Source organism: Talpa occidentalis, unplaced genomic scaffold (genome assembly GCF_014898055.3).
Source record: "Talpa occidentalis isolate TD23 unplaced genomic scaffold, MPIMG_talOcc4v2.1, whole genome shotgun sequence".
Lineage (NCBI taxonomy): Eukaryota > Metazoa > Chordata > Mammalia > Eulipotyphla > Talpidae > Talpa > Talpa occidentalis.
Window position 1 is genome coordinate 92,133,780 of NW_026555331.1, and position 18,997 is coordinate 92,152,776.

The window sequence follows — 18,997 nt, forward strand, 5'->3', positions numbered from 1 at the left end:
TTTCTTTTTTTTTAAAGATTTATTTATACAAGCACTGGGTACAGTCAGAAGCGCAGGAGGGTGAGAGAATTCACCAGAGCCAAAGCGGGGAGCAGAACAGGTAGACTGACGAAATACACTGCTGAGGGGAGCAGCGGGCGCAGCAGGAGAGGTCTGTCGCGCCATGTGGGACCCTTGTGGTGGCCGGGGATCAAACTTGTGCGGCAGAGGCTGCGGGCAGCTTCGCAGCCCAGCGCTCAACCGCTGTGCCACCAGGGGAGGCCCAAAACTTTTTGTTTTGAACTGAACTTAAAAACCGGTTTAAACTGTTGATTTTATATTTTTCCACTTAGACTTAGCATTTTATTTCAGTTTTAAAAACCTTCTATGTAGTTGCATGATGTGAAGTTAGAAGAAATGTGCTGCACAACATCCTGGCAGAACCATCGGGGAAACATACACTACTAGGTGTGCACCACTATACAATTTTTCAATGGAGAAAAGAATCATTAGTAAATTCAGAAGGGTTTTTTACCCCCTGGTGGAGTTCTAGTCCCTTGATCAATGGTTTTCAGATTTTTTTTTTTTAATTTGTGAAATCTAATTTTGAAGTAATATCTTAGAACCTGAATTGTGACAAAAGTAGCTATTTTGATTTAATTGGCAACAGAGACCTCCAGTCTCTGAGTACTCACCAGTGGCCCCTGAAACCATTGGCCTAGCATAGGGTACGGGCAATTCTTAAACTGTACCTTACAGGATGCAATTTAACAATAGTTTATGACTGAAATATATATTGTAACGAACTACAAGCTTTAGTTTATACTGTAAGTCTATTCATACAGTTTTGAAAATGATCAGGAAAAATGGAATTCTTTTCTAGTAAGTGGTTTTTCCATTTTATTTCAAACGATTTATCTTGAATGGAAACCTTAAAAAAGATTTGTGACTTTATGCAATATGAATCATTTTTAGGATTTCAGCATTTTCATTAATGTTAGATTCATAAGTAGAATATGTTCAAAAATATAAAATAAAAAGAAAATACTGGAACAACAAAGAATTTTATTTATTTATTTATTTATTTATTTATTTATTTATTTATTTTAATTTTTTTATTTTTACATTCCCCAAGCAATTGCAACCCCTTTATTTTGACCCCAATCCCTCCCCCCCCCCCCCTCCCCTCATAAAGTGTCTCTGGTTCATAGTTGTTTGTTGATTATGATTTTGACTTTCTTATAGATACTCATTTTCCTGGTCCCTTATTTAAGTTTTCTAGATTCCTGCTATGAGTGAGACCGTACGATATTTTTCTTTTTCTTTCTGGTTTATTTCGCTGAGCATGATCCCTTCCAGCGCCATCCATGTTGCTGCAAATTGCATGTGTTTATCTTTTTTGAATGCTGAGTAATATTCCATGGTATATATGTACCACATCTTCTTGATCCAGTCATCTATTTTTGGGCATTTGGGTTGATTCCAAAGCTTAGCTATTGTAAACAGTGCTGCTATAAACATAGGGGTGCAGGTGCTCTTTGGAGTTGATGTTTCTGTGTCCTTTGGGTAAATACCTAGGAGTGGAATTGCTGGATCATATGGAAGCTCTATGTTTAGTAGGTCAAGAAATCTCCACACAGCTCTCCATAGTGGTTGGACCAGTTTGCACTCCCACCAACAGTGCAGGAGAGTTCCTTTTTCTCCACAACCTCGCCAACATTTGAACAACAAAGAATTTTAATCCCAAATCTTCTGTTATTTAATCTTTAGATATAAAAGGATATCCTTCCCAAATAAAGCATTTTTGCCTGATAATTTGTCAACCACACATTCTACTATTTAGAACAAATGAAGACATCTGTGGTATATGTATAACAGGTACTGATTTACATAGAGGTCAAAATGACTATATAGAAATAGTTGCTTAAAAAATTCTTTTTGAACATGATTTTAAGATTTCTCAGCTTTCTGAAAAATCTTGTATAGAAATTCAAGGACACTTGCTCTCAGTGGTAAACATTTCTATTTAGTTTATCTAGAGCTGTAGCCTAAATCCTGGCAGCAAGCTGTCACTTTGAATTGTTTTATAAGCTACCTATTTAAAGTTTTAGACAGTTCAGTGTAATAGGATTTCAGTCTTGACCCAGCCAGTTGACTGTATCCAGAATTAATTGAAACTCTACTGCAAATAACAGATACATTCTTTTGTATTTATTTTTCAAGGGCTTAGTTATTTGTGACTGAAAAATTGGACCATATGGCAGCCTCCTAAAAATGTTTTTTCTCTTTATGAGCATTATTTCTATTTCATGTCATAGGAAATGCAATAATATGATTATTTGGTCTTGATTTTCAACCTACTCATTATTATGGAATGAGGAGGCTAATGCAAACCCACCCTTTGTAATTTAAATACCTTTATTTCAATTATCAACACTAATCAAAGTGCTGAACTTTACATTTGAACTCACAAATAAATGCAAATAAATTTTGATTTTTTTCAACTGGATAACAAAATATTACTATTAACCATTGTTAGGAGAAGTGTGGAAATTAATTTCATCATGCACGCTTCATTTGAATAAAACCCTATCGGAGAGCAATTTGCCATCTCTCAATTTAAAATGTATGTTTATCTGGGCCTAACAACACTGCTTTTAGAATTTTTCATTCTGCAGTATTTTGTGAGTAAATAAATGTAGAAGTATAGATTTCCAATTGTAACATGTCAGATTGAACAGACTGCAATATATCTTCCTTACACACGTTAATTTTTGAAAGAGGAATAACTACTCAAAAGCAGTATGAAACTGGCTGACAGTTTAGGTTACATTACCACACTATCACACATCATTTTTGCCCACATTCCACTAGACAGAATTCATTCATACCTCCACCAACACTGCTCAGGAAGCTGGGAAAGTAGTCTCACCTCGGACTTAAAATCTCCATGTGCAGCTAAACTCAGGTCCAACTGCTGGAATGGTAGTGGCTAGCCTACCAAAACAGCTCAACAAAACATAGGCCTGAAGCAGCCATGGGGCCACTGGTCCATGCCAGAACGTAGTGTCAGACAATCAGGATGTGAGTCAAATACTAATTCGGACACGTGGAGAAGAAAAGAGATCCTGGGTGTATCTGTGCCAGACAGAAAACGGGAAATACCTCAAATAGTAACCATTTTAATTTTCCCTAAACTAGTAAGTCCTCAGATTGAAAGGGCCCAGTGTATCACCAAGTATTGAAACTACAAAAACTGCTCCTTCAAAGTCTTAGGAGGAGGTTTGTAAAGGCAGATTATGAGAATAGATACACATTAGTGTGGATCAAGTCTCTACCATTCCTCTGTCTACTTTGTCCATTCTTCAGCTTTCTTTTCCATCACTTAATAAACTCAACACTTAATTCTGACACTGGGAAGGAGAAATGAGATATAAAGACCAAGTAAGATTAAGTATCTGTGTCTATATTAAGTATGTGTGGATGTAAGTTCGTATGTATGCATGTATTTCAAGGATTTGGTTTACACAAACAGAGAACTGGCTAAGCAAGCCCCTGGTAGAGAGACATGCACACAATAAAACTCCACAATTTAGGATGAAGCTGCTGTTCATAGGTAGAATTTCTCCTGGGAAAACCTCAGCCCACTGTTTTAAGATCTTCCAACAGATTCAGTCAGCACAACCACATTATCCAGAATTCTATTTTTTGTTACAGGAAACTGATATGTGGCTTTACTTAAAGTCTTCAGAATGCCTTCAAGCAACATCTCAATTAGTGTTTGATTGAGTAACTGGAAATAATATCCTATTCAAGTTGATACAGGAATGACGCTATCATAGCCCACCCTTTATCAACTTGTCACCCATACATCTCTCCTTAAGCCATGCTTAGTCTTGAAATACAGAAAATGATAAAATTATACTTCAACCTAATACGATAGACAACCGTCTCAATTACGACTGAAAGCACACCCTTTGCCCAGAAAAGGATTCAAGGCCTTTAGGTGATATTCACTGTTCTTTGATATTCTTTAACTTAAATACTTATTAATACATCTTAAATGATAAGGGATAGAAAAATGAAAATGTAGACACGTTCATACCCACATACACACACAGAATCCATTATTTATAGTTCTTTGCAAATTTGCTTCCTTTCTAAAATGTATTTGTAACTCCAAAATCAACACTCGCAGGGGTACTAAACTTTCAGTCATCTAATGTACACGCTTCTGTCTGAGGTAGTGGTCTGCAGGTACTTGTAAACAGGTATCTTTTTCATGCATATTTGTGTTGTATTCTGAATTGTTATTTCATATCCATAAAAACATGTTTCCATATTTTCATTGGTATCAACTTATTTTGGACAAAGTTGGTTGTGGTTTGAATTTGTGGGGTTTTATTTTAAGATTTATTTAGTTATGCATACAAGAACTGGGGTACAAGCCAGAGGTGCGGGAGGTGAGAGAACTCACCAGAGACAGTGGGGAACAGAACAGGCAGACAGACTGAAGTACACTGCTGAGGGGAGCAGCGGTCAAGCCAGGAGAGGTCTGCTGCATCTTGTGGGTAGCTCCCTGGCTGGCTGCGGATTGAACTCGTGCTGCAGACACAGTGGACACTATCACAGTGCTGTGCTTAACCCCTTGCGCAACCAAGGAGGCCCTGAATTTGTTTTGAGAGACATATTTAGATAAATTTGTTTAAATTTAGATATTAGGATTTTCTTATTGATATGAGCATTCCCGATGATGTCAGCAAAATTGTGCTACTGAGTGCTCATCCATATGAACATAGAGAGGACCTTTATGTCCCTGACACCATAGTAGCTACAGTGGTGTCGATCTTGTAATGGACTTCTAAAGAATTTTCTATCCAGACAAGACTGCTCTGCTGATATAAATAGCTCTCCAAAGGCCTTGGGGCATTAGCTTCTGTGAAGACACTGACTGCTGGAAGTGGTGAGAATCCTGCTGCAGCCATATGAAGGAGATTATCTTGCCTGCTAACACTTTCACCCTCACTTGGTTAGCATCAATCTTTAGCAGCAGGAGATTTTTCACTTTGTGCTGGCTGCTGGATATCAGCTTCTGGTTGGCTAAACTGACTCTCTGAAGAACCAACTTTTAGAAAGATATAACAACTAAATTTGTACTTTATTTCTTTTATTTGCCCTTTGCCTAGAACAATGGTGTAATGAATCCATTATTACTGTAGAGTATGTTATTTCTTTTATTGTTAAGGGGCTCTAATCCTGCTTATTATTGACTTGTGTTGTTTTTATGAATTATAATTTCCTCAATAAACCTGTGTAAAATAAACTGGCAAAGACAATCTGTCTTTGAGTATAATGTTTTTTAAAAGATTTATTTATGCATACAAGAACTGGGGTGCAGACCAGAGGTGCAGGGTTGAGAGGATTCATCAGAGACAGCATAGGGATCAGAACATGCAGATCTACTGAAATACACTGCTGAGGGGAGCAGTGGGTGACACAGGAGACTTCAGCAGCGCCAGCCAAGTGGGTTAGCCCCCTGGCCAGGAATCGAACTCATGCCTCAGTTGCTGGTGGTAGCTTGATAGTGCTGAGACTTTAACCCCTGCACCACCAGAAAGGCCCTCTTGAGTGTAATTTGACCCCAAATTAGGTACACAATTTTCACATTTTTGTTCTAATTGTTAGGGGGACAGGATGTCCTGCGCTAATCCCATACAGGCTTTGTGGACTCCACCCCTACTCCAGACCAAAGTCATCAGGACATTGGGAAAGACAAATCCCGTCACCACCAAAGGGAAGGTGGCTGGGACCTGAGGGTGGAGCTAAGCAGCCAGGGTTGGTATAAAAAATAGACACGTGGGCCTTGGGCTCTCTCACTCTGTCGCTCGCCTCCTGGCTTCATGGCTCCTGGCTCGCGGCCAGCTCTGAGTGCCATTTGGGATTCCAGATCGGCGAATCAGGTGGGACACATTTAAAATTTTGTCTCCCACTTTTCTCCTTGAGCTGTACATTTCCTCATTTCCCCTTCCCTTGTAAATAAACCTTTTATTAACCTTTCGCGTGTGCCTGCAGTAGAGCATTGATAAGTCCTTTTAAGCGCACGGGTGAGGACCCACAGTCAGGCACCCCATTTTGTATCGAGGCTGCCCTATAACAGTTTGGTTGTGATTTTGTTTTTTAAAATGATCCCTAATCATAGTGTTGAAGTACCATCTAGTTTTTGGTTTTGTTTGTTGTTTTAAAGATTTATTTATTCATTCATTTATTTATACAAGCACAGGGTATAGTCAGAAGCGCGGGAGGGTGAGAAAATTCACCAGAGCCAGAGCAGGGAGCAAAACAGGCAGACTGACGAAGTACACTGCTGAGGGGAGCAGCAGGAGAGGTCTGCGCGCCATGTGGGATCCTCGCCAGTGGCCAGGGATCGAACTGTCACTTCAGAGGCTGCAGGCAGCTTTGCAGCCCAGCGCTCAACCGCTGCGCCACCAGGGAGGCCCCTATCTTATTTTTGTAATGTACAAAGAAGGCTGTGGTGTGCCTTACGGGGAAAACATATTTATTTTTAAGAACATTATTATGTTAGGCTATAAAACGCTTGTTAGAATTTAAATCAAAGCGTCAATCTCTTTATGAATTCAAAACTTCTCCAGTAAGTTCAGGCCTTATCTCTTGGGTTAAAAACAGGCAGAGAGGAGGAGGGATGGTCTGTCCTTTCACTTCCCTGATCTACTTCTTCTTTTTGCTTTTTCTAGATTTCGGAGAAAAAAGTGTGGGGAAGAGTAATTAGAAAAGCGGGACTCTTCGTTCATTTGTAGGGCTCTGACACAGGAACCTATTCAGTTCACTACACCCAGCATTCTTATTGCACAATCTTTCTCCTGGAGTCTGTTTGTCCCAAAAGACAGCTTTTTATCAGGGGCATAGTGTTGTGACCACAGTCATGAACTAGAGGAAGCTTGTGGAAAAAGATGGGTCAGTGTGGGCTTAAGGGCCACACCAAAATTCAGAAAGGCCACACCAAAATTCAGAAATGCTCATTAGTAACCATGGGAATCGCAAGTAACAGGATATGTGGTTTTAATTTTATCTTTTGTTATTTATAGTTTTAATTTTTTCTATGATTAACTGGCATCAATTATGTAATTAAAAGAAGAAATAATCTCACCACAGTATGAGTCACTATTGTTCCAGACAAAGAGAACTGAGCATGCTCAGGAGAAAAAACATAAAAGATGTTATTTCCACCATACATACTTTCTAGTATCATTGAGAGTAACAGGTACTAAAACAGGACTTTATAATTGCTTGTGAATACTTTGATAAATCCAAATATATTGTGCAAGCAGCTGTGTTTATTTTGCATAGAGAGATTTAATATATCTCTTAAATCTAGATTCTACAATCTTTTATTTTAATATACTACATAAATATAGTAATATAGACATAAAAATTCTTTTATAAAATCTATTTTTCTAAATGAAGACAGTTTAATATTTTGTTCTCTATGTTACTAAGTGATTTTCATGAAGTAAGGATCTTGCTTTACAATTTAAGATTATGGAAATCAAGTTGCTATTGCTTAGTCAATCTTTCATGAAGTATGCTTGTTGAAACAAATATGCCGTTTATGAGTTATATACAAACGATGTAATGTAGGTGAATTGTGCTGACACTGTAGGGGTGATTATAGTATTTGGATTTATGTAAGCTTGAAGAACAAAGTAGCTAAAGGACTAATAAATCAGCTGCTCTTTGTGTGAATAGCTTCCTTGTTCATTAGTCATCTATCTATGGGGACTCTTATGATCTAATGGCACAGTTCCTTACAAGAATAATGTCACTACTTCCTTTGTTAGAGATGCAATTTTCTCATGATGCTCTTTCTCTTTTTTTTTTTTTTAAGCACTGAGTTTTAGGCGATTTGTAAAACATTTTGTAAAAATGTGCCAATTTGTAAAACATTACCTTTACCACCCTGTTTTGTGGCTAGGTGTGACATATCGCTAAGTCTAGGGCAATAATATATAAGTGGAAGCATTACCTCTGAGACTTTTCACCGTGGTCTGAGAAAAAGGGGACATGCTCTTCTCATGCATCCTATTTTCTATTATCTGGAACCCAGTCTTAATATCAGGAACTCCAGTGGCTTTTTTGGACTGTAAAGGACCTGTGAATTTGGAAACCAGCACTACAGGTGTTACAAGAAACATGTCTTTCTCAAATGAACAAAATTTTGAGGGAATCTATTTTTTTTAAAGATTGATTGATTTATTTATTTATTTATTTATTTATTTATTTATTTATTTATTTATAAAAGAACCGGGGTACAGGCCAGATGTGCCAGAGGGTGAGAGGATTCACCAGAGACAGGGTGGGGAAAAGAACAGTCAGACTGACTGAAATACACTGCTGAGGGGAGCAGCGGGCGAGACAGGAGAGGTCTGCCGCTGTGTGGGACCCTCGCCAGCCGGCCGGAATTGAACTGACACTGCAGAGGCTGCGGACAGCTTCACAGTGCAGCACTCAACCGCCTACGCCACCAGGAGAGGCCCTTGAGGGAATCTATTTTAAAAACCATCTTTAAACAGTAGACCTGCCTTATGAGAAATGTTCAAAGAACATCTTTAGAGAGAAGATTTAGGTCAGAAACTAAGATCTTCATAAAGAAAGGAAGAACATTAGAGATAGAATCAGTGAAACAAAGGTCACTCTACCTTAACGCGGGTTATGAATTTTCCTTGGGAGCTCATTTCTAAATCCCCCCAACCCCGACCCATCCTGCTACAGACCTTTTGTTAGGCTTTCTTGAGAGTAAATTGACACCAACATTTGGATTAGGACCTATGAGGGCTCATAGTTAAATATCCCGAAAGTGAGATCTTCTTCAAGAGATGTGGGTTCCCATGAGCTGCCTACTAGCTACTGTGACCTATTTCTTATCTACAAATCACAGCAGAGAATTCCTTGACTACCTACAGAGTATAGCCCATCTTATGAGGCAGGCCCAGGGATCCCTAAGCCACTGTTGACCTGATGAGAAATGTTCAAAGAACATCTTTAGAGAGAAGATTTAGGTCAGGAACTAAGATCTTCATAAAGAAAGGAAGAACATTAGAGATAGAATCAGTGAAACAAAGGTCACTCTACCTTAACGCGGGTTATGAATCTTCCTTGGGAGCTCATTTCTAAATCCATGGCGACATGACTATCTCCATGGTGGTCTCGGGATACCTCTGCCTATGATAACATCAAATACTTTGCAGATGCAAATGTTTCTTTACATGTGGGCATGATGTCCCCTTCCCTGTGTCTCATAAAACGTTGTCCCCCATTCCTATCCTACCCTCTGGACTTTATTCCTTATACCACTGTTGCATGATCAGCTTTTACTAGCCTGTGTGCTTTCAATAAATGGCACAAGAACTTCTGTTCAAGTAGCAGAGTCTTGCCTTGCAAACCTGCTCCACAACTGTTTTGTCCTTCATCTTGTTCCTGCTGCAAAGCAGCAACAAAGTTCCTATTGCAAAAAAGGGAAAGACACTTTTTCATAATCTTGCACTCCCCTTTGAGAATGAATATAATTCATTAGAAAAATAAGGTGTAACACTATACAAATAAATATTTTTAAAATAGAAAATAAATAGAAAGCCAAATAGAAACTAGAGCTAGAGTTACTGATACAGGTCAGTCGGGGGCACTAAAACTGACCACAGACACTGCCCAAAGTAGTTTACTGGTCACTGTCTGAGTTCTTCACCCGCAAGCACAACTGCAAGATGACTCGGGTTCAGAGAACAACAACAATGTGATTTATTGGGAAAACAAAGATTTACTGAGGCCACAAATGGCCGTTTACTTCACCCAAAGCAGTGTCCAGTGTTTTCAGGTCCTAAACACAAACTCTCCCAAGATGGTGTCTTCCTGCCACAGAGGGCCAGGAGCATGTGGCAACCAGGATCCAACTCACAAAGATAGCAGAAGACACGAGATGCTCACGGAGCTGCCATGATGCCCCAGCACAGCACCAGACAAATTGACATTAAACAGCAGCTGCAGCAGCCAAACTACCTGCCAAGTGGCCACATTCAAACAGCCCACCTCTAGGTCTCCGCCTTCTCTTCCAGACTGTAACAGCAGCAAAAGTGGCAACAGTTTCAGTCACTCCACAGCTTGCAAAGTTTCAGAACTTTTCCTCTCTGAGGTTGGCTGCTGGAAGCCTCTCCACCTCCTTCTAAGACCGGCAACAACCTTCTGGCATGGTGAGGGCAGAAATTGCTGACTCCCAGCATCACTGAGGATTTGAAAAAGCTGAAACCCTGAATGCTGGATCCTTGATACTAAATCCCAGGTATATTTCTTGTCAAAGTTTCCACCCCCACTGATACTTTGTATTTAGCCTGTGGCTATCAAGCCTCACTACCACCGTCCCCTGAAGGGGACACCACCTATAACAGTCTTTGGCTTCAGCCCCCTATTACATTACCCACCTCATCCTTTCATTTTCACTCACCCCTCTACACACTACACACACTTCAAACAAAATCTGAAATGACACAGTAGGTCTGCCAAACTTTTGGCTTTAATGCGCCTCCTTAATTATAGTCATCATTTCCACTTACCCCAACCACAGAGTCTACCTACTTTAGCTTTCTCCTAAGCAACAATTTCAATGTTACCACAATTTGATGGGAATAATAAAATATTTTTAAAACATGTAAACATTCAATTAAAATATAGTTTTGTAGAGAGAAAAATCAAATCCGGGGCCACTTGTAATAAGTCTTCCACACTTCGGTAATGTCAGAAATGGAAGGCAGAGAATTGGGCTGGAAGATAAAAGACTAGGGCTTCCCTGGTGGCATAGGGGGTTGAACGCAGCACTGTGAAGCTGTCCGCAGCCTCTGCAGTGTGGGTTTGATCCCTAGCCGGCCAGGGAGATAGATACCCACATGGCATGGCAGACCTCTTCTGCCTCACCTGCTGCTCCCCTCAGCAGTGCTTTTGGTCTGTCTGCCTGTTCTACTCCCCACTCTGTCTCTGGTGAATCCTCTCATCCTCCTGTGCCTCGGCCTGTACCCCAGTTCTTGAATAAATAAATAAATCTTTAAAAAAAAAAAAAAAGACAAAAGACTAGAGGTCTACCTCCAACTCTCACTTAGGGAACTGTGCCCTTCCGAAATGTTCAAACTTTCAAAACCTCAGTTTCCTTGTATCTGGAATGGAGTTAGTACAATCTAGGCACATTGCATATTTCTAAACGAGTGCTAGCAAACATACCAATAATTCTTTTGTCACCCATTGTGATATTTTGATTCATAGTAAAAAAATACATATTTGTTCTTCATCCCATTCCTCACACCATAAAACCCTTGGATTTCTCTAAGTGGTAGAGTGATAAAAGTGTCTTTCATTTTTCATAACAATTCTGGTCCAAATATACCTAAGTTTCTGTTATCGAGGTGACTTTGAAAGCCTCTAAGGATGGAGGCTAGCTGCCAGGGGATCCCACTAGGTGATTAGAGGGTTAGAACTTTCAACCCAACCCCCAGATTTCTGAGGAGGGGAGAAGGGCTAGAAACTGAGGTCACTCATTCAGGATCGTGCTTATGGAATGAAGCTTATATAGAAACCCAAAATAACTGGGTTTGGAAAGTTTCCAATTTGGTGACTCATACACATGCCAAGGGTGTAAGCCTCATTTCCATGGGCACAGACGCTCCTGTGCTCACAACCCTCTAGACCTCACCTCATCCCAATTAAATATTCTGTTCATCTCTAGCCATTATAATCATCTTCAATAATAATCTGGTAGATGTTAAGCAAATGTTTCCCTGAGCTCTGTGAGTCATTTAAATAAATTGCCAGACCTGAATAAGGGGTCACAGGGACTTCAGTTGACATACCAGTTAGTCAGAAGTGTTGTTGACAGCCTGAAGTGGTGGCGGATTCTTGGAAATGAACCCTTAACCTGTGGGGTCTGATCCTATCTCCAGGTAGAGTGTCAGAATTGAATTAAATATATAGGATAACCAGTAGGTGTCTGCTGAGAATTGGAGAATTGCTTAGAGGCATTGGAAAGCTAACAATCCACTGATTACTTTTTAGCCCTTAGGTATTTGTTCTCCCTATCTCTGGAAAGAAACAAAATGACTTTTCAACTAGAAGGATTTCTAAAGGCCAGGTAGTATTATTTTTGCTATACTACCTGAAGTGGATGATGGCTGATAACTCACAAGAGACAATCCTCAGAAAAATGAGTTAATTTTATATAAACCTGATACGTGATTCTCAGATGCTGAATATTAAAAAGTCAACACTTTCTGCAAAAGCCATTCAGGACACCAGGGAACACTTGATCTGTCTGAATAATAATAAGCTATAATGATAATAGCCAAGTACACCTCACAGGGGTACTAAGGTTTAATGACTCAATATTTGTGGAACCCTTTGAGCACCTTCAAAGTTATGTAAGCATAAATGAATAAGTAGGAACACCATATACCATTGTTATTTCTGCATTAAATCTCTCCTGATAATTTCTTATCTTATAATAATATCTTGTAAGGTTAAGTACTATATGAAACTAACATATGAACAAAGTTACAGAAGATATGAAGTATAAAATAATATATAATAGTGATTTCCAATGAAATAAGTATACTCTCATATTAGTGAAAGAGAAAGGAGTCATTAATTGCACCTCTAAAAAGTCATTCTTAGGTAGTAAAGCAGGAAAATGAGAATCTGGAATAGACACTTAAGATATAACTGTCTATAAAGAGTTTTAGACACTTGTTCATTTTTTTCTTCACAGAAGAGATAGCTAAGACTTTTTTTCTTCACACTGAAGAAATTATAATGTTTTCTTATTACTTAATAGAAATTGTGTACATTATTTTTTTGTCTTCCATTCTGCCCTTCCATCCTCCCTGCTATCACTAATACTATCTGTGCAATATGATAGTATTCTTAATGCTCCATATTGAATATACTTCAACTTCACAACTCTGTGTGTGTGTGTGTCCAAGTCTAAGAATTGAATTGATCACAGTACTACTAGAGTGACAAAATTCACAGGGCCTCTATTCCAGAGGGTACTAGAGCCTGTTTTGCCACTCTACCCCATCAAGGTAAAGGGCACATGGCTAACCAGAGCATTCTACCTTCTAAACCATGTCAAATATACTGGACACTGGATTTTTCCACAATTCCTGAGCCCACTTTTCACCCTGTAGCACTCTTTCCTGGAGTTTCTCAACGGGGCTGCCTGCAGCTGGTGTCCTCACTCTTAGTTCGTGGTGGTTATTGAGGGATGGCTATTCTCAAAGTGTCCATGGATCTTCAGTGAGGGAGTGGCTGTGGGCTTTGGAAGTCCCCTAAGTGTGAAGCGATGTTGAGGTGGGAAGGTGGGGGAAGGCGAAATGAGTATGGAGTGGGGAGAGCTAGCGGTAGGGGGACACATAATGCCATCACTGCTTTCATTACTAAAGCAAAGAAAAGCAAAGGAAAACCTGAAAAGTCTCAATTAAAATCTGTCTTTCCCACCCAGTCTTCTTTCAAAACTTTTAAGCATAGCCCAGGGGTAGGATGTGGGGTCAGTAAGTCTTCAAGAAATTCCTCCCCGGCTTAGACTGCCTTACCCCACAATGTGTTTGGCTGAAAATGAAGTTAATTTTGCAATGATGCTTTACTTACATTTAAAAAATTTTGCCATAAAGCTATATTTACTTTTATAAAGGAGGCAATGTTTCATTCAACAGTTTGTTAGCACATTTATTAGATCTTTTATATTTGGACAGGCTGGACCTGATTATGTAACTGGGTGCTTGTGGCCTTCCTGGATACAATTTTTGGTATAGTGTTGAAAGGAAAGTATTTATTAAAATGTATGTTTTTGTGTTATTTTCTTAGTATTGCATAAGGAGAATGGATGGAGATGGGAATTTTATGCATACTATGAAGTTTTCTTAAAGTTATACTGTCACACATATCAAAATGGCTTTTTCTCATATGTAGCAAAGCCTATAAAATGAAAAAGTGATTAAATTCCTAATAAGTCTGCATATATAGTAGGAATTTATAATATAGTATATTAAAAAATTATTGTGGAACTTTGTCTTAGGAATAGAATTGGAGAATTTGAAACCTAACCTTTTATTTGTAAAAGAAGCCTGAGACCCAGAACATCAGCCAAGGCACAATTTGTGTTGACACCAGATTCCTCTCTAAAGAACCTTCTGCTATAAACCCTCCCAATGGCTGCTTCATCATGCATAAAAATGTATCACAAACTACTTAACATTAATTGCACACTACATTACCATTAAACTATTGCAAGCATTCCTTTCCCCACATATCTACAATCATGATTTGTCACATGGTTTAATGGCTTCACTAGGAGTGACTGATTAAACAACTATTCTGCAAACTAAAGGAGAGCTATAAAGGGCTCACTGGGCAATGATCACCCTTAGTTCTTAATTTTAAGACTTCCCACTAGACAATGAAGGGGCCACCAAATAAGACATCTTCATTTGGGGACAATAACCAGCAGAAACTTGCATTCAACCCTAAAAATATGCTTGCTTTAGATCTTTGATGAGTATTACATTCCCACATCTCCATATTTGACTAAATTTTCAGAGTAGATGGTTCTGTATATACTTGGCAACAATCTAATTCAGTTTTTTTTATAGCATGAACAATTAAAAGGAAGCTTACTATTATTACAAAAATGCATTAGCAAGGCCTCCCTGGTGGCACAGCAGTTGAGCGCTGGGTTGCGAAGCTGCCTGCAGCCTCTGCAGCACAGTTTGATCCCCGGCTGCTGGGCAAGGGTCCCACATGGTGCTCAGACCTCTCCTGCCGCCCGCTGCTCCCCTCAGCAGTGTACTTCTTCAGTCTGCCTGTTCTGTTCCCCGCTCTGGCTCTGGTGAATTCTCTCACTCTCCCGTGCTTCTGACTGTACCCAGTGCTTGTATAAATAAATGAATCTTAAAAAAAGAGAAAATTTGCTTTAAAAAAATACATTAGCAATTAAAATTTAAAGAAATATACATTGTATTTTAAAGATAATGTTTACATTTTGTTTAAAGACATGCATAGAAGATTTCAAACTTCTTGTGTTTGCATGACAAAGAAGAATATGTCTTTTCAAATGTATACAATGTACACAAAATAAAGTGCTCAAATCTTAATTCTATAGTTTGGTAAATTTCTACCTGTTGTTTCTTCATGTAACCACTACCCTAATCAAGATATAAAACATTCCAGACTTCCTCCATAAAGATTCTCTTGTTCCCCCATTCAGACAGGGCATGAAATTCATTTTATTTGTTGTATGTTTTTTTTTTTTCTTTTTAAAAAGATTTATTTATTTATTTATACAAGCACTGGGTGCAGTCAGAAGCACTGGAGGGTGAGAGAGAGCCCTGCCAGAGCAGGGAGCAGAACAGGCAGATGGACGAAGTACACTGCTGAGGGGAGCAGCAAGCAGCAGGAGAGTTCTGCGCACCAAGTGGGACCCTTGCCCGCGGCCGGGGATCGAACTGGCGCTGAAGAGGCTGCGGGCAGCTTCGCAACCCAGTGCTCAACCGCTGAGCCACCAGGGAGGCCCTGTATGTTTTTATGAAAGTTTTATTTGCCATTCATTAGCAATACTATATAAATTTCGGCAGTATATCTTCACATCTCTAGTTGTATACAAGCCTCGCCTTACCTACCACCCAAGTTCTGTTGCCTCTATAACACTGACCCCCTCTAACCCTCTCACCTTCTTCTCCCCTCTCACCCTCCTCTCCTTCCCTCTCTGGTAAACACTGTATTTTTCACAGAATCTAAGAGGGTTTTTTCTCTTTTGGAGTAATTTGTTAGTTTGTTTACTTTGGTTATTTATATTCCATACGTGAGAGTAACCATTTGATATTTACCCTTCATTTTCTGACTTATTTCACTTAACATCATCACCTTAAGCCATCCAGGGAAACAACCTAACTGCCCATTTATGGACATATGGATAAAGAAGTTGTGGTGTATATATACGCAATAGAATATCACTTTTTAAAAAAGATTTATTTATCTATACAAGAACCGGGGTACAGGCCAAATGTGCGGGAGGGTGAGAAGATTCACCAGAGACAGAGCGGGGAACAGAACAGGCAGGCTGACGAAATACACTGCTGAGGGGAGCAGCGGGTGAACCAGGAGAAGTCTGCTGCACCATGTGGGTTTCTCCCTGGCTGGCAGGGATCGTACCCATGCTGCAGAGGCTGTGGACAGCTTCACAGTGCTGAGCTCAACTGCTTGTGCCACCAGGGAAACCCACTTAACTATTTAAATTCATCATTTGAAAGTGAACACATGCAGTGTTTTCAGTATATTTATAAAACTGTGTAAATGTCATTATCATCTAATTCTAGAACATTTTCATCACCCCAGAAGAGATCTCATAGCCACTGGCAGCCAATTCCCATTCTCCCTTTCCTTTCAGTCCCTGGCCTCAGCGAGTCTGCTTACTGGCTCTATGGATTTTCCCACTCCTGATGCTCCATATAAATGAAATCACATGTAGCCTCCTACAAATGGTTTATTTCACTTAGAATCCTATTTTCAAGTTTCATTCATGTCATATGTCATTTCTATTTATGCCTAAATAATATTCCACTGTGTGGATATGTCACATTTAGTTTATTTATCCATTAATTGATGAACATTCAGTTGTTTCCACTTTTATGAATAGTGGTTCTACCTTTCTGATGACTAATACTGCTATGAACATTCATTCATGTTAAAGTTTTTGTTTAAAAGAGAAACCCCACCAACTGGGAGAACATTTTTGCACCCAACACTAATGATAAAGGACTGATCACAAAAATCTGCAAAGAGCTGATGAGACTTAACAACAACAAAGAAAAGAATCCAGTCAAAAAATGGGCAGAAGAGCTAAAAAGAAACTTCTCTGAAGAGGAAATGCAAATGGCCAACAGGCATATGAAAAAATGTTCAACATCACTTGTCATCAGGGAAATGCAAATCAAAACTACCATGAGATACCATCTTACACCAGTGAGAATGGCACATATTAAAAAAACTAGCAACAACAAATGTTGGCGAGGGTGTGGAGAAAAAGGAACTCTTCTGCACTGTTGGTGGGAGTGCAAACTGGTCCAACCACTGTGGAGAGCTGTGTGGAGATTTCTGGACCTACTAAACATAGAGCTTCCATATGATCCAGCAATTCCACTCCTAGGTATTTACCCAAAGGACACAGAAACATCCATTCCAAAGAACACCTGCACCCCTATGTTTATAGCAGCACTGTTTACAATAGCTAAGCTTTGGAAACAACCCAAATGCCCAAAAATAGATGACTGGATCAAGAAGATGTGGTACATATATACCATGGAATATTACTCAGCATTCAAAAAAGATAAACACATGCAATTTGCAGCAACATGGATGGCACTGGCAGGGATCATGCTCAGCGAAATAAGCCAAAAAGAAAAAGAAAAATACCGGATGGTCTCACTCATAGCAGGAATCTAGAAAACTTAAATAAGGGACCAGGAAAACGAATAACTATAAGAAAGTGAAAATCAAAATCAACAAAAAACTACGAACCAGAGACACTTTTAGGGGGCGGGGGTGGGAGGGGAGGGATTGGGGTCAGAATGGGGGGCTGCAATTGCACGGGGAATATAAAAATAAAATTTATTATTAAATAAATAAATAAATAAAGTTTTTGTTTAAACTTGTATTTTAAATTCTCTTGGGTCTATGCTAAGAAGCAGAGTTATCAGTAACATAAGTCTAGATTTAAGTTTTTGAAAAATTGACAGACGATAAGTGTGACTCAATATAATCAAACACCAGTGTTTGGGGTATATATGTTACATAAAACTTTTACTCACAAGTGTCCATAAATATTATTTTTAATTCAAATTACCTCAAATAGTGAGGATTGAAGGACATTTTAAAAGAAAAAAATTCCAGAGGATCTATGAGGTAATTTTAACAAAAGTTATGTTTCTGGGAATTTTTGGAAGAGAAATTGTGGTTGCAGCTATGTTCGCCTCTGACTAGCTCTGCAATCTTGGGTAAGTTTGTTAAGCATCTTTAGAAATCAGTTCCTTCATCAGTGAAATTATGATAAGAATTCTCCTACATGCATTCAGAAACAGAAAATAACTTGGTGGATAACAGCCTGCAATTTTTAACTTAATTACCTACACTCAAGCTATGCCAGCTATCTTCTGTGTAACTTTGGGAAATTATGTTACTATTATTTTTAGTATTGTCTATAAAAATGGAGATAATATTTAACATTTATATATTAGGAAGATAGAATTAATATAAATTAAACTCTTAGTATTGTGCTTGATTAATATGATTTCCTAAAATATTACCTATTATTTTAAATGTCACTTAAAATAATTTATCTAGAGTACTGATTTTACAGCCTATGCTTGATCCTGTCATCTTAATAACCATTATTTCTTTATGTCAGAGAAAGAAAAACTGAGAAGTTGAGGATGGACACAGTTTCTAATTTGATAAGATGATGCTATAATTTACTCATTTATTATGAAAAAAAGTAACAAGCCAGATGGAAAATGAAGACAACAGACAACCAGAGGTGATGTCACATGTAGAAAAATGAAAGCATGAGTATCTCGATGTTTCTCTTCCTGTCTCTCCAAACTCTCAGATTTGTCACATTAAGTGAATCCAAAGTCTGAAAGCAACGGAATCATTAATGTCTCCTGGGCTCAGCATATTGGGATACAAAAAGTGGAAAAAGATGGAAAGGTATCTTTAGAGACTTACAGAGGATGTTCAGCACAGCAATGAAAGCAAAGCATAAATAAAAATCTTAAAAACTTGTCCACAATAGGAACAAATCAGTTATGTATTAAAATAAAATAAAAAGTAGTGCTTTAAGTAAGGTTTCCAGTTGGGCTTAACTTTTTCATACATCTTTGATGTGTCCACACATTTTTAAATAAATTCATGAAATGGT

At 38.7% G+C, this 18,997-nt stretch overlaps 1 protein-coding gene across 1 annotated transcript in view; it reads right to left on the minus strand.

Moving 5' to 3' along the window:
• Window positions 1–5,015: 5,015 nt before the first annotated feature.
• Window positions 5,016–18,997, minus strand: part of VWDE (von Willebrand factor D and EGF domains) — an 88,490-nt gene continuing 74,508 nt past the window's right edge. Inside the window, exons 28-31 of the mRNA XM_054691916.1 lie at window positions 9,947–10,104; window positions 9,438–9,496; window positions 8,021–8,146; window positions 5,016–5,104 (exon numbers count right to left, since the gene is read on the minus strand). Coding sequence (XP_054547891.1) covers window positions 5,016–5,104; window positions 8,021–8,146; window positions 9,438–9,496; window positions 9,947–10,104 — 432 coding nt within the window. The remainder of the gene's footprint in view (window positions 5,105–8,020; window positions 8,147–9,437; window positions 9,497–9,946; window positions 10,105–18,997) is intronic.